We start from the raw sequence: 16,614 nt of genomic DNA on the forward strand, positions 1-16,614 counted from the left end.
GACGTTGTTGTTTTATAACTAAATATAAATGTTTAAATATGCTATTTTTGTTAAACGATTGCCACATGTTTATTATAATATACTTGAATCAACATTTATAGAAATAGTAATATTTCGAAAACAGGGAATTATAAAGAATGATTATTGATCGAAATTTAAAGAAATATAATATTATAATTGTTACATAATATTTTTTTAATACTGTACATATTTATAATATGACATTATAAATAAATGTGCAGCAAAAGGCTACGTATAAATGACTAATAAGGGACTAGTATATCAAAATATATTAATAGTCTTAATTTTATAAATTTATTAAAATATTTAAAAAAAGTAAATGATAATGAAAAATTCCTAAATTTATTTGTTTGATATGAAAAATATGTATTAGGCGATTTAAAGATTAGGTAGTCTTTTTGAGGTTAGTACAAATATCTTCCGTTTTAAATGTATCAAGTATATCAATTTCACTCTATATTAATTATAAATTTTCTAAAAAAGCATCAGAAATTTTATTTCTTATAGGTGTTTTAACAATTTTAACTTTACTCATAGCTCTTTCAGCAGAGCATGAGGTAGTTGGCAGAGTTATAAGATGTTTATATAATGTTTTTAAAGAAGGAAAAGAACTCAATTTTATTAGTAAATAAATGAATAGTTGAGCCATCTTTTTTTATTGGTAACTTTTACGTTTTCATCTATAAATATATTAAAATTAAGTTATAATATAATTATTTACTTTCATCATATAAGGCATCATTTTTTTCTAATATTCATTAGATCATTACTATAAATAATTGATGAGGAATTTAAGTATAGTGGTCCGAAATTAGAAAAATTCATCAACAATCTTCTCTGCATCAAAACCATATAAATAAACTATTTCAGATATTTGGGAAATTTCTATAATTTCATTCTCTACTAATCCAGCAGGAGTGAATATAAAAATCTGATTCAAAAAATTTAAGTGTTTAATGATCATATTAATTACTGGGTAAAAATTTCCATTTTTATTATCTAAAAAATTAAATATTATTTTTAAAATAAACATTTTTTAACTTCTCTTTTTGTTGTTCCATAAAATTATTAAACTCTGTTTGATCCAGCTTAAATAATGATTTTATATTATAAATATATCTTATAATATTATTATCGTTCATAAAGGATTTAACATCTTTATGTAATTTAGAGAAAATATTATCACCATTTGCTTAATTAAAAAAATATAATTAAACATATAGATAATAATTTACCCCTCAATCTTTGGAATTTATTTTTGGTATGTTGAATTAATTTATTCACCATGGCTAAATCATTTCTTAATAGCCTGCATTTCGATACAGGTTTCATGTGTACATTTTAGGATTATTCTCAAAATAAATAAACTTAAAATAAAATCAATTTGTTTTATTCTTGATAACAATCCTTCGACACCTGAAGATGTGATTGGATCATCAGATTTGCTAAGTTCATTTAAAGAGGCTATATTATATTCATAAATATTTAAAAAAAAATTCTAATGCTTTGAAGGATGAGGCCCAATTTCTGAAAATAAATAAATTTCTTAGAAAAATTATATTTATTTACCTTGTAGTATTTTTTATTCTTTTGAGAGATTTCTTGGTTTTTTGCATCTGAAATTTCACAAAAACACCCTGGCGTTTACTCCATTCATGAAATTATAAAGCTCATATAAAATTCCCATTGTTTTTTTTAATTTCGTTTCCATATCCACAAATACGAATAACAATTAAATTTAGTTAGAAAAATTATATTTATTTACCTTGTAGTATTTTTTAATCTTTAAGAGATTTCTTGGTTTTTTGTATCTGAAATTTCACAAAAACACCCTGGCGTTTAACTCCACTCATGAAATTATAAAGCACATCTAAAATTCCCATTGTTTTCTTTAATTTCGTTTCCATATCCACAAATACGAATAACAATTAAATTTAGTTAGAAAAATTATATTCATTTACCGTGTTGTATTTTTTATTCTTTTTAGAGATTTTTTGGACTTTTGCATCTGGAATTTCATAAAAACCCCTTGACGTTTAACTCCATTCATAAAATTATAGAGTTCGTCTAAGATTCCCATCGAGTTTTTAATTTCATTTCTATGAGCACATATACGAATAACAATTAAATTTAGTCTATGTGCATGGCACCACACATATATCGCTTTAGGAACCTCTTTTAATATTAGAGCTTGTACTCTCTTATTAGCACCTCTCATATTACTGGCACCATCCATACTTTGCCCAATCAGGTATTCCAGTGGAAGGTGTAATGTTTTTAATTTAGATAGAACATTATTTTTAATATTTTCTCCTGTTGTATCAGAAGTTGTAAAAAATATTGCTTCTTGGGGTAGCAACTCTACTGGTGGTAATTTTCCAAGACTTATAACTTTGATCTCAAAGAATGTCTCAGTATTAAGGGCATATCTAGAGAAAAATCGTACTTAACGTGCAAATAATGGCAATAAAATATTGAGGCCACATATAAACTTCATATCCTCTGGCCATGTAAAAAAATTAGCTGTGAGATAATGAAAATAAAAATATTTATTGAATCAAATAGTTAAGCAAATTATGTCAAATTGTGCCTTTCGTTTAATATTAGATGGTGCATTTGATATTTCAAAAAAAGAATGTGTTGCCTTAATTATAAGGTATATTCAAGATTATCCACATCCAGTGGAAAGAATTATTAATATTTTTACAACCTCTGATACAACCGGAGAAAATATTAAAAATAATGTTTTGTCTAAGTTAAAAGCATTACATCTTCCACTAAAATACCTCATTGGTCAAAGTATGGATGGCGCCAATAATATGAGAGGTGTTAATAAGGGAAGTACAGGCTCTAATATTAAAAGAGGCTCCTAAAGCAATTTATGTGTGGTGACATGCTCATAGACTTAATAATTGTTATTCGTATATGTGCTCATGGAAATTAAATTAAAAACTCGATGGGAATTTTAGACGAACTCTATAATTTTATGAATGGAGTTAAACGTCAAGGGATTTTATGAAATTCCAGATGCAAAAGTCCAAAAAATCTCTAAAAAGAATAAAAAATACAACACGGTAAATGAATATAATTTTTCTAACTAAATTTAATTGTTATTCGTATTTGTGGATATGGAAACGAAATTAAAAAAACAATGGGAATTTTAGATGAGCTTTATAATTTCATGAATGGAGTTAAACGCCAGGGTGTTTTTGTGAAATTTCAGATGCAAAAAACCAAGAAATCTCTCAAAAGATTAAAAATTACTACAAGGTAAATAAATATAATTTTTCTAAGAAATTTATTTATTTTCAGAAATTGGGCCTCATCCTTCAAACCATTAGAATTTTTTTTAAACATTTATGAATATAAAATAGCTTGTTTAAATGAACTTAGCAATTCTGATGATCCAATCACATGTTCAGGTGCTGAAGGATTGTTATCAAGAATAAAACAATTTGAATTTATTTTAAGTTTATTTATTTTGAGAATAATCCTAAAATGTACACTGAAACCTGTATTGAAATGCAGGCTATTGGAAATGATTTAGCCATGGTGAATAAATTAATTCAACATACCAAAAATAAATTCCAAAGATTTATTTTTTTAATTAAGCAAATGGTGATAATATATTCTCTAATTACATAAAGATGTTAAATCCTTTATGGATGATAATAATATTATAACAGATATTTATAATATAAAATGATTATTTAAGCTGGATCAAACAGAGTTTGATATTTGTATGGAACAACAAAAAGAGAAGTAAAAAAATGTTTATTTTAAAAATAATATTTAATTTTTTAGATATAAAAATGAAAATTTTTACCCAGTAATTAATATGATCATTAAACACTTAAATGAAAGATTTGATTATCAATCATTAAATTTTTTGAATCAGATTTCTATTTTCACTCCTGCTGGATTAGTAGAGAATGCAATTATAGAAATTTCCCAAATATCTGAAATAGTTTCTTTATATGGTTTTGATGCAGAGAAGATTGTTGATGAATTTTTCTAATTTCAGACCACTATACTTAAATTCCTCATCAATTATTTATAATAATGATCTAATGAATATTAGAAAAAAATGATGCCTTATATGATGAAAGTAAATAATTATATTATAACTTAATTTTAATATATTTATAGACGAAAACGTGAAATATACTAAAGTTACCAATACAATAAGATGGTTCAACTATTCATTTATTCTACCATGTCGATTACTAATAAAATTGAGTTCCTTTCCTTCTTTAAAAACATTATATAAACATCTTATAACTCTACCAACTACCTCATGCTCTGCTGAAAGAGCTATGAGTAAAGTTAAAATTGTTAAAACGCGTATAAGATATTATATTTATTATTAATATCAAGTGAAATTGATATACTTGATACATTTAAAACAGAAGATATTATAACAGATTTTGCAATAACCTCAAAAAGACTATATCTTTTAATCGCCTTATCCATATTTTTTATATCAAACAAATAAATTTAGGAATTTGTCATTATAATTTACTTTTTTTAAATATTTTAATAAATTTATAAAATTAAGACTATTAATATATTTTGTTTACTTGTCCCTTATTAGTTATCATAATTTAATTTTTTTTTATATTTTAATAAATATATAAAATTAAGACATTTCGTGGACTTCTAATGTACGCTATCTCTAACCGACTAGGTAAAATTTAATGACCTTATTAAACTACCACAAAAACCACTTTTAGAAGATCCGGTTTTTTTCGAGTTTTCATTTTTATTTTTTTTACCGACGAGTAGACCCAATGACGTATAATATATAACGAAACGCAGACGACGATTGGGAGACGCTAACTGCGGACATAAAGGAAACGGCGATTCAGATTGTAGGACAGACCAATAGAGGCAAAGCTTTGAACGGCGATTCTAGATTGTAGGACAGACCAATAGAGGCAAAGCTTTGAACGGCGATTCAGATTGTAGGACAGACCAATAGAGGCAAAGCTTTGAACGGCGATTCAGATTGTAGGACAGACCAATAGAGGCAAAGCTTTGAACGGCGATTCAGATTGTAGGACAGACCAATAGAGGCAAAGCTTTGAACGGCGATTCAGATTGTAGGACAGACCAATAGAGGCAAAGCTTTGAATAGGGAACTATGGTGGTGGGATCAATCGGTTAGGGATTTCATCGAAAGAAAGAAAATTCTATATAGACGGTGGCATAAATCTGTCGAAGGATTATCATGAATATAGGGAGGCGAAGAGAGCAGGCAAGAAGGCCGTTGAGCGAAGAATGCTGCGTACACCGAGATGGCAAACAAACTGGATCATAAAGGGGGCGACAGGTTTATGTACAAATTGGCCAAGATAAGGGAGAAGAAAAGTCGAGATGTCGGAGTGCTTAAAATAATCAAAAATGAGGAGAGTCAAACCTTATTCAAGCCGAAGGGAGTGATGGAAAGGTGGAAAGGATATTTCGAGGAACTTATGAATATTGCTAATGACAAAGATTTCCTTCCCCATATTGAGCCAAACATAAGTATGGTCGAACACTTTCGGGAGGATGAAGTTAGGAGGCAAATGAACAAGATGCAAAAAGGAAAAGCTAATGGCCCAGATGGAATTCCTATGGAAGCATGGGTCGGATGCCGAGAAGAAGGAGTCACGGCCATGACGAACCTTTATAACAAGATATTGGGAGAAGAACGAATTCCTAATCAATGGAGAGCAAGCACGATTATGCCCCTTATTCAAAGGCAAAGGAGACCCTCGGGAGTGTGGTAATTACAGAGGTATCAAGCTAACTTGCCACATCCTGAAATTTATGGAAAGGATCTTAGTAAGAAAGCTGAAGAAAGAGGTGGAAATAACACTATATATTTTCAGCAAAACGTTTTTTTTGCATTAAATTATCATAATAATAAAAAAAAATCTTTAATACATTCACTTATTCAAATTTAACATTGCAAGAACCGGGTACCTTTACAATTATATTTATTTTTATTATTCAAATTCTGTAGCCACGTATACAACATTATGCACAACAATATATCGTCTGTCTAGAATTGGAGTGCTCCACTTTGCGCAAATGTTTAAAAATGATAAAATCAACAATTAAAGTTTAAAAAATATGATATAGGAAAAAGTTATTGAATCAATTTTGACAAATAACTATGGCAAAAATTAATATTTTTTTTAATCTAGTTTTTTCTTTATATACTTCTCTTCTTTCTTTCTTTCTTTCTTTCTTTCTTTCTTTCTTTCTTTCTTTCTTTCTTTATATATATATTGGGAATAAATAAGTTATTATCCACTTCTAACTCAAAAAAATTTTGAAAATGTCGAGTTGAGCACTCCAATTCTAGACCGACAACACATGTTACGAACATTTCTTATTCACCACCATTTATCAATATGGCCGACAGGAAATGCAAATTTTTTTTCAATCATACAATCGTTATTCATATCAAAAATCCTTTTTTTAAAATATATACAGCAATTGTAAATGTAGAAAGAAAGAAAGAAAGAAAGAAAGAAAGAGATCTAACCCGGTTGAGTGTCGTATTTAGAAAATATTCGGTACAGAAATGGATTTTCGGTATTGGTAGAATTGGCGTTGTATTCGGGCAAAGTGTGGATGTACTGATACAAACGGCTGTGTTTTCAATGTTTATAAAATAAGCACATATAAATGTTAACGGATAGTTTTTATTCATCCACGAGGTAATCAGTATAAACACATGAATCCTAACCGGTTATTTGATTTTGACTTTTTCTTTAATCGATTATTACGTATTCTTTCCTTCTTTCAAGTGGTGATAAACGGCCCGATTCGAGCAGCTGATCGTTAAATATGGCTACCTCAATATTTTAGCCAGAAAAATGGCGCGAGATTTTGCAATCCTCGGGCTGCAATGCTTTTCCGGCTAAAATATTGAGTTAGCCATTTTTAAAAATCGGCTCAAGTCGAGCCGGTTAACATACTACTTCCTTCTCTTTCTTTCTTTCTTAAATTTATACATTTTCTTCTTTTGTTATTCCAAATTAGTTTTAGATTAGATTTATATACTTATTGGTGGTCACTATAACGAAATATTTGTTGGATTCTTCCATAGTCGAATAGGAATTGGGGATTTTATTGAATTCTATGCCAACCACGCTCGTCTCGCGTTCTTTGGACAGGTTTAAGACCTAGAAATATAAAAAAAAATGTACCATAATATATAATTCGAGTTTAATGGCGGCTAATGGGGGTCTAACAGGTTCCCTGTAATCTGGGTCTAGAATAGGATCACCGTCTCCTCGACCGGGTGTAAAAACCACCTAAAGGCGGTTGATGTCAGAGGAATGGCATCTGATTTTAAAAATCTTGCTACAAAATTTCCTGATTAAATCAGCGGAAAAATTAGCCAACCTGGGGTAAACCTGGAAATAGCCAATAAACGGAGAAGAATTTAGGATATTGGAATGCTGAAGGATTAGTCTATAATTCCAAAGCCAATCCGATACTTTAAAAACCATGATTAGATATCAATTTTTGTTTTATGGGTTTAATAGTATCGCGCCTGGAAGGCATAGTAATGACATGAAAGTTTATATAGTAAAAAAAAACAAGACTATTATCAAAAACAGGAAATAGAAGGACGGAAGTGAAAATGATATATTTTTCACTTCCGTTCTGCTAACCCTAGTGATGGGAGTTATTAAAAGATGCGTTTTCTAATGGATCTAGATACATCGTCTGAAATGGATCTGAATACAGATACAACGTCCAGGAAGATATCTGCTAAATTTAGGATTATTGTTAATATTCAAATTTCGAAGTGAGCTAAAAAAAAAATAAATAAAAATGATTGTTAGATTTTTAATAATAAAACAATTCTCAAAATTTTTATCATTAAGACACCTCACGTCAGGTTATCTCATTTTTAGCCGTAAAATAACTCTTTTCTACCCTGGGTCACTTGACAGGATGGAGTGTTTGTTATATTTAAAATGACTGACAACCTTTCATTTGGGATAATTTATCCATATGTATTAAAATCCCGACACTAATTTTTTTTTTAAAACAAAAAGAACGAATAGAAACTAATCGACATTGGATCGACTTTTACTAATATTGACAAATATCGGATAAAAATGAATGAATGAATGCACCCTTCGTTTCCAAGGGTGTAAATAATAAATTAAAATGGCCACCTTTTTTGTATACGCATTTTTTTTTAAATGTTATAAAAATATGAAAAAGCGAAACCATTTTTGAATACAGTTCCAAGGATTGCTGAAACAATTGGCGTTCTTCACTTTGGCACAAATTGGTTTCTATGATTGTCCCTTGATTGTTCATTAAAAAAAAATAAGATTTAAAATACATTTTGCTCGATTAATTACAATTTACGTATTTCTCTTATAAAAATGTAACTTAGGCTAAGATACATTTTCCAGGTTAGCGCCTAACGATCCAAGAAGAAAATTCCCTATTCCTTATTGGCTTACTCATATCGCATTCTTCCCTAAGTTTGCTTGGATCTCCCAAGGCCCCTCGTGGAGCTATTGATCCATAGACCAGTCGTTCTATTATTTAAAAGTTTCATCATATTGGAGTCTTAAGATGGACAGATCTAATTTCTCTATCAGGTGGGACCAATGACATATAATAACACCTAGACTGACGATGCCATTCATAATAATGCCTTTGAAAGCGTCGTTGGATGCAAATCAGCTGGAGCCGCCATTTTGGTAATCCCGTATAGTAATTACTCTCACGATAAAAACTACTATTAAATCGATAACTTGCTTCCTTATCGTCTCGACGATCAGGCAAATTCTTTAATCAAGTTCGCGTAATTGGCCTCTCGTTTAATATTTTTAATAAATGATATAGGTAATCAAAATGGCGTCCCCCAGCTGTTTATCATCGATGTACACTTTTAATGAAGGCATAGTCAGTCTAGGTATTATTACAATGTCATTGGGTCGGACAAAGGAACATTCTAGTGATGAGTAAGGTAATTCGATCTTTTCACAAATCACATGTTTTTTTTTGAAATATAGATATTGATCAATTGGATTAAATGATAAAACCAATGACATATATAATACCTAGACTGACGATTCATTCGTTAAAAGTGTACATCAATGCAAATCAGCTGGAGATGCCATCTTGCTTACACTAATCATTATTAAAATTTTTAACGAGAGCCTAATTTATTCCTATATCTGATGCAAACTTTATTAAAGAATTACCTGATCATCGAGATAATAAGGAAGCAAGATATCTATTTTAATAATAGTTTGTAACATGAGAATAATTATCATATGGGTTACCAAAATGGCGTGTCCAGCTGATTTGCATTTCAACGACGCTTAAAAATGCATTTTAATGAATGAATGAATCGTCAGTCTAGATATTATATATGTCATTGGATAAAACAGCTGGTTTACTCATTCTGCCACAAATGAGAGGAAAAAAAAATGTGGACTAGGACAATAGAGAGAACGCTCTAATAGTTATAGAAAGGAACGGACTACATAAAAGGAACGCGCCTAAATCTATAAAGTCCTATAACCAGGAAAATCGTATGCGGAATAAAAAAATTAATATATTAGTATACCCTAACCCCCTTAGAAAATGGTTAGGAATCAGATTGGAGGTAAAGAATCCTACCCTGTCAGGGTCTAATATACATTTAAAAAAATGGGAGATTCTATTTCAATATCTCTGGTAGCTTGCCACGAGGCTTATAATTTGAAATGTATCACGTGCAATGTAATATGAGTATTCCTGGTTTGGGGTTCTAAATAATTTAGGTGTGATAAGTGATTATACCCTTGGAAGTGCCCAGCAAGATGGGTCCGGTCTGAGATTTATTGGGAATGTTGATACATTTATTCCAAGCAACGCACGTGATTGTATTCCCCTTTTAAAAAAAAAAGAAGAAATTAATATTTTTATTGAGAGATCCTGCAGAGGTACACCATATGCGCGGCCCGGACCGGATTTTATATTTTCAGGCCCGGATTCTTAGCTAAAAAATCAAGGGCCGGGTCGGGTTCAAAAACCGAGCCGGGTTTAAAACCGGGCCGGGTTTAAATCTGGGCCTGCAGGTCTCCGATTTTTTGTTTGATTTATTTTACACAATAAATTTTTTTTTAAAAAGTATATAACTTTGATTTTCGATAGGCTGCGCAATTTCTTGGAGTTCTTGTGCAGGTAAAGGGTATCACCGGTGGTCACCGAAACTATGGCGTGAGTGGCGGATGGGTTGAGATGCACGGAATCAATGATGCAACCCTGGTCCACCGAAAAGGATGTCATATTGCTAAACGGGGAATTTTTGATCACATCAATTTCTTAATTATATTTTGATGAATAATTTTATCAGAGTATTTTATTTGCTAGATTTAAACATTTTTTTTAAAAAAAAACTGTTGGGTGAAGATAATGTTTAATTTAACAATGATGTATATTCCAGAATTGTTAAAAGATACTATTTAAATGGATCTAGATACAGATACATCGTCTAAAATAATATCTAGATACAGATATTTTAATCAAAAATCTATCTAGATCCTCTAAAAACTCTGATATTAATTTTAAAAAAATACATGATGGGTAAGGCTTTAATTTAAATAGTTTAAGTGTGTTAATTTATATAAATATATTTTGGTTTTTTTTTGTTAACTTCTTTAGAAATGATAAGGGAAAATGTAAATTATTTTTTAAAAAAATATTAAACATCAGGCACATAATCAATGGCGGAGAATTCATGGAAAACCCGTAAATCCCCTCTGGCAAAATTTTTGCTATACAATTTTCAAAGCAGTTTCAAACAAAAATAATAAAATAATAAAAATGACAGGGAAAAGTGTCAGAAATTTTCTTACGAACTAATAGACTATAAAATTTTGACAATTTCTATTACCCTAATTCTAACGCGAAAGAATGATAAAATAATATTGAATGTTCCCGCTCCGCCCCCGCCCCGCCGCGTACACGCCGCCTTGCAGTATATTGTGTTCGTTATTTATAATAATATAGGATATAAAGGATATCGGAAATTCGTCAATAATTTAGGGTAGGAATTAGCTCCAGTATACAACTACGATGCTTTATATAAGAATTAAACGCGAACAAGGATTTAATTAGTAAAACAAAACATGTGTTCAAAAGTAAATTACATCGAACGCGATGCGTTAGCGATTATTTTTGCAATGAAAAGGTTTCAAAGTATCTAACCGGAAAAAAAATTACAATCATCACCGATCACAAGCCTTTGATCTACATTTTTTTTCCCTAAGATTTCAAAGAAAACTCATCCATGTCGATGAGGTTGCAGAGGTGGAACATTGCAATGGGAGCACTTAGGACTTCGAAATAAGAACATAGAGCGGGTAAACACCAACACGGTACCAGATTGCCATTGACACCTTCAGGAGAAGCAATAGACATTGTGGATGATACAAAAGAAAATAATGATTTATGGGACGTACCATTTTAACTTTAAAATGATATCGAAAAATAAAACTTCTAACGACAGAGAATTGATGGAAATAATAAACGACATTAGAAAACGGTGACAGAAAATTTTGAGAAAGTCTATATACTATACAACATTTACACGAAGGACACTTGGGTGCCGGCAAAACCAAATTTTTAGCTGAAGATTACCTTTGGGTGGCCTGGAATTAACAATGATATTGATAACAAAATAAAAGAATGCAAATCATGTAACATTATTAGATTTTAATCGTAATCTAACTTGAGTTTTTATGACAGGTTTATTACTTAATTTTGACTTGCAATTAGGTATCAACTTCGCCAACTCGTCTTTATGATCCATATCCATGCCTATGAATCTTTCAGGTATATTCTTAAAATTTTTTTAACCGTGATCTTCCTAGTAAAGGAATCTTGTTACTCTTTACGATTAATGCATCCAAAATCTGAGAATCCCCTTCGTATTCTACGTTCACTCGTGCTGTGCCTATCACTTGTATCGTCTTGCTAACCTGATAACTGTAAGCTGAACTTCGTAATACGACTGGTATCCCTCCAAGAAAATTTATGTTCAATCATGATACGAGAACTAATTGGGATTTATTAGAGTATAAAAAAGACAATGACAACATTTTGCTCACAGCTTTACCAAAAAATAGAACTATGAATGTTGGAGAAAAAATTAGGTACAAAACTTTTGGAGTAAATAATTAAAAAGAAAGTAACATGCTATATCAAATTCACACAAAAAATGGTGTATGGAGGCACTTAGACCAACTTAAAAAAAAGATTTACCACTGACAAAATATTCATGCATGAACCAAACACTTCACATTTTACAAAAAGGAGAAATGTTATTGACCAAGAAAAAGATTGTCTAGCTGACGGTACGAGGCCTAGTCGAAAAAGAACATTACTCACATGATAACAAGATTTATTTGGAATATATAAGATTCACGTCCAAGAAGAACTTGATTGGAGTTTACTTTTTAAAGGGTGGGATACAGATATCCTGATTGATTTTTTTTTAATATTTCTTTTTTGCTATCTAATTTTATAATATTAACTTTAATAGTTTGATTTAAAATGATTTTATATTAACCCATTATGTAAACTATATAAATTGATTTTTGTAAACTATATAAAGATGAAAATATACTAAATTTTTAGTATAAAATAATATTTTAAATAAATAAAAATAAAATGTTAAAATACTTTCCTAATTTTGTTTTTCTCTTTGCCTACCTTAAAAGTAATAATTTTAGAAATAAAGGTTTAAAAAAAAGTCATCTCTAAAATAATGACTATAATTTAAATTTTTCGAAAAAATAGCATTTTAAAGATAAAAAGATGAACCCAATATAATGCGCTAAAAATATAACCCATCAAAGGCAGGAAAAAATGAATGCCTTATCCCTCCAATAAATTCAAAGACCATTCAAAAATCCTCTCCTATGTTTAAGGATTTTAAAAATTTTTAAACCAACAAATTATAACTATTTTATCTGAAATTTATAAAATAAATTAAATCAATAATTTTAGCAAATATATAATAATAATATTTTTTCTGATCATATGAAAAAAAGTAACAAAATATTTTTTTTACTTTATTTTAAACAATAATTATTACATTCCTTGCACTATTCATATTTATCACAAATAAGTGCAAAAAATAAACCTAATCTTGAAAAAAAATAGTTAATAGATACATTTTTTATGAAAATACAATAACTTTGTAACTAAAATACCTTCATGCTTTTCAGGGAATTTGAGGTTGATTCTCAATAAAACATTATATTCCAATCCAAGTATCACAATATTATTACTAACACACATTGCTACTATCTTACATTTTGGCCTAAAATGAAAGTTATGCAATGCTTACTAGAATATATCAAATTTTTAACTTAAAATTAATTCTATGTTTCACAAATATTGGCTCTTCTTTGTGTATTGTGGCAGATATCAGGCTTGAATTTGATTTAAGCATAAAAAATTTTGCTTTCAAAATTTATCTTAAATCATATGGTAGTTAAAAATTAAGCTTTATAAAGAAAATAATGACTGACATTTTAAATGTTTTGATAAGAAAAATTATGATTGAATGGGATAAATGTTTGGATCTGAATACTTAGCAGATAGAATAATTTATAATTCCCATTTAATTATTCTTAATTAAATAAAACTAATCATAAAAATTTTAATCATTTACTAATAAGTATATTATGTACATTATTTTATTTGTATTCAAACTGAGTAGCTTCCAATATCTATTCAAATAATCGACAATGCGTCTTTCGATAAGCAGGGAAAACTTAAACAAATATTATTCATATGTATGTAAAAACTAATTGATCCAAAAATATTTTGAAAACCGCCTAGAGGCCTTTCTCTTATTCCATGAAATATATATTGAGGCAAGTAGCTTCTACCTCACTATTCCCCCTAATCCACCATGCAAAAAAATTTGCTTAAATCTAAATTTCTAACTTGCTGCACTTCTGTAATGTTCGTAACCTATGAATCACTACCTGCCATTTAAAATATTATAATTTTATTTGTCTCATATTATAAATATTGTACTCAGCGGTTATAGGCGTCTAATGTGAGCTGTTTGCTTCCAAATTTTTTGAAGGGAGTAAGCTATTAAGGCTATATGGGCATGCATCTAAGAGGGGAAGAGGATTATTGTTGTTAAACGGCTCGTTTTGAGATGATTTTTAAAAACGGCTAACTCAATATTTCATCCAAAATAATATTACACAAGCCTGAAGATTTTTTTGTGTAAAAGGAAGAAAGGTTTTTGGAAATCTATTAGCGATATCATGAGGATTAGGCAATATTTTTCTGGCTAAAATATTGAGTTAACCGTTTTTAAAAATTGGCTCAAACCGAGCACAACACTAAAAGCGTACATCAATGAAAAACAGCTGGGGACGTCATTTTTGTTACCCGTATCATTATTAAAAAATTTTAACGAGAGGCCAATTTATCCTATGTTCTGACTAAAGAATTTCCAAGATCATCGAGATAATATAATGAAGTAAGTTATCAATTTAATAGTAGTTTTTAACCAGAGTTGTTAAATAGCGCGCAAACTTTTTTGGTAGCTATAGCTAATAGCGGCTACTTTTTTTGTATTTATTTAATTTTTTAGCGTGTAACTTTTTTGAAAGTAGCTAAGTAGCCGCTACCTAGCTACTTTAAAAAAATATAATGAAGGTAAGTATAAACATATAAAATTTAAATATAATATCATAATTAATTATAATTTTTATGATTTATTATTTAATTTTGAAATTTATTTTCAATTTGTAATTTTGTATTATAAAACTAAATCATGTGTTAATAATTTAAAATGTCATCGCCTATGGATATTCAAATCGTTGAAAGTGATTCAGACAATGATATTAATTAAATGGAAGATACCATGGAATAAATAATTTTTAATAGAACTGGATTCAAATTTATTTGTTTAAAATGTAAAAAAAATATTTCCTCAATTCAATCCAGTAGCTATAACCTCAAGAAACACCTAAAGGTAAATTGTCATTTTTAAATTCTAATAATATTTATTTTATAAGACAGTTCATGAGTTTTAAGGAAATGGAGAAACATCTAAACAATTTTGGTATAGGCGACTCTACATCCAAAAAGGCTAATTCAATTCAAACCAAATTAATTAATAATGCAAATGACAATATTTCTCAGAAATTGGCTGATAAAGTTATTGTTAATTTTATAATTTATACAGTTCAGCCAATGTCTTTGGTTGAAAATCCATCATTTACCATGATGATTAAAACTCTATCCCCTGGTACAACAATTTTATACCGCCAGACACTAATGAATAAAATAGCAACATAATGATGAAAGATGCTCTAATAGTAGAGTTATCAGAGATATCATATATATATGTACCACGGAAGATAGTTGGACATATAACAGAAGGTAAAAACTTATTTATTTATAAATAGATCTGATTAAATATTTTTGAGCATATTTGGGAAAAACAGGCCATTGGCTACCATCTAGGACTTTAAAAAAAAAGATCTGTGCCATTAGACCTCAAAATAATAATAGGATGCCAGACATAAGATGTACTTGCAAATAAAATTATTGATAATCTATCTTATATTAAAAATATGTAAATAAGATTAAATACGCCCTTATCCTCAAGTTGTCGAGAGATTATTTAGTAAGGCAAAACTTATACTTTCCGTCGCTCTAGACTTGGGGATGATAATATTGAAATGATTTTATTATTAAAATGCAACAAATTACCATAAATATTTATTTTTATTACATAAATTTTTTTATAAACAAAACTAACTATATTTTAATATTTATATAAATGTTGATTTTTATATATTTACTATACAATAACATTATAAGGAAAAAATAAAAAATTTGTTCGTAAATTTTTTTTTATAAATAGTAGCTAATAGCGAGCTCCCTTTTTTGACAAATAGCGATAGCGCGCTACTTTTAAAAGTAGCGTTTAACAACTCTGTTTTTAACATGAGAATAATTACCTATACATGGGTTACCAAAATGGCGGGTACAGCTGATTTTTATTCAATAACGCTTTCAAGTGCATTAATATGAATGCGTTGTCAGTCTAGGTATTATTATATGTCATATGCGCACATTAGATAACCTTAATTCCTAAATTAGGATTAAAAAAATTCGTAGCAAACACCGTCGAGGTACGACAGGCAAAATAGATTTTTTTTTAAAAACATAATTTTTACACCTAACCATCGTTTATTATTGTTTTTTTTTTACCAAAAAATTGAATAATCCATTTAATATTTGTCTCGGATTTTACGTTCCTTTCCTTATTAAAAATATTTAATTTGATAAAATCAAGTTAAAAATTTCAAAAAAAAAATATTTATAGGTGAAAAATAACATGTTGAATGAAAAATAATACACTGGTTCGGTTAGAATTTTTGCAGTTTACCAAATTCCTAAAAATCATTAAATCCCTTATATCGATTGGCAAAGGCAAGGGAAGAGAGGGGTGGGAGTTGATTGTTTTTTTATATGCTTTGTGCCCATCCTAGTTATGCTGACGATGTATATACTTAAGAAGAGGAATTG

The 16,614-nt window shown here is 29.2% G+C and overlaps 1 protein-coding gene across 1 annotated transcript in view; it reads right to left on the reverse strand.

Moving 5' to 3' along the window:
• LOC135923336 (vacuolar protein sorting-associated protein 18 homolog) overlaps positions 1-13,550 on the reverse strand; it is a 33,429-nt gene extending 19,879 nt beyond the window's left edge. Inside the window, exons 1-7 of the mRNA XM_065458024.1 lie at positions 13,416-13,550; positions 13,257-13,366; positions 10,177-10,361; positions 9,838-9,928; positions 8,263-8,342; positions 7,078-7,199; positions 6,557-6,663 (exon numbers count right to left, since the gene is read on the reverse strand). Of these exons, the coding sequence (XP_065314096.1) occupies positions 6,557-6,663; positions 7,078-7,199; positions 8,263-8,342; positions 9,838-9,928; positions 10,177-10,361; positions 13,257-13,366; positions 13,416-13,498 (778 nt within the window). The 5' untranslated portion in view covers positions 13,499-13,550. The remainder of the gene's footprint in view (positions 1-6,556; positions 6,664-7,077; positions 7,200-8,262; positions 8,343-9,837; positions 9,929-10,176; positions 10,362-13,256; positions 13,367-13,415) is intronic.
• Between the last annotated feature and the right edge of the window lie 3,064 nt (positions 13,551-16,614).

Source organism: Gordionus sp. m RMFG-2023, chromosome 2 (assembly GCF_954871325.1).
Source record: "Gordionus sp. m RMFG-2023 chromosome 2, tfGorSpeb1-WG-v2, whole genome shotgun sequence".
In the NCBI taxonomy this organism is placed as follows: domain Eukaryota; kingdom Metazoa; phylum Nematomorpha; class Gordioida; order Chordodea; family Parachordodidae; genus Gordionus; species Gordionus sp. m RMFG-2023.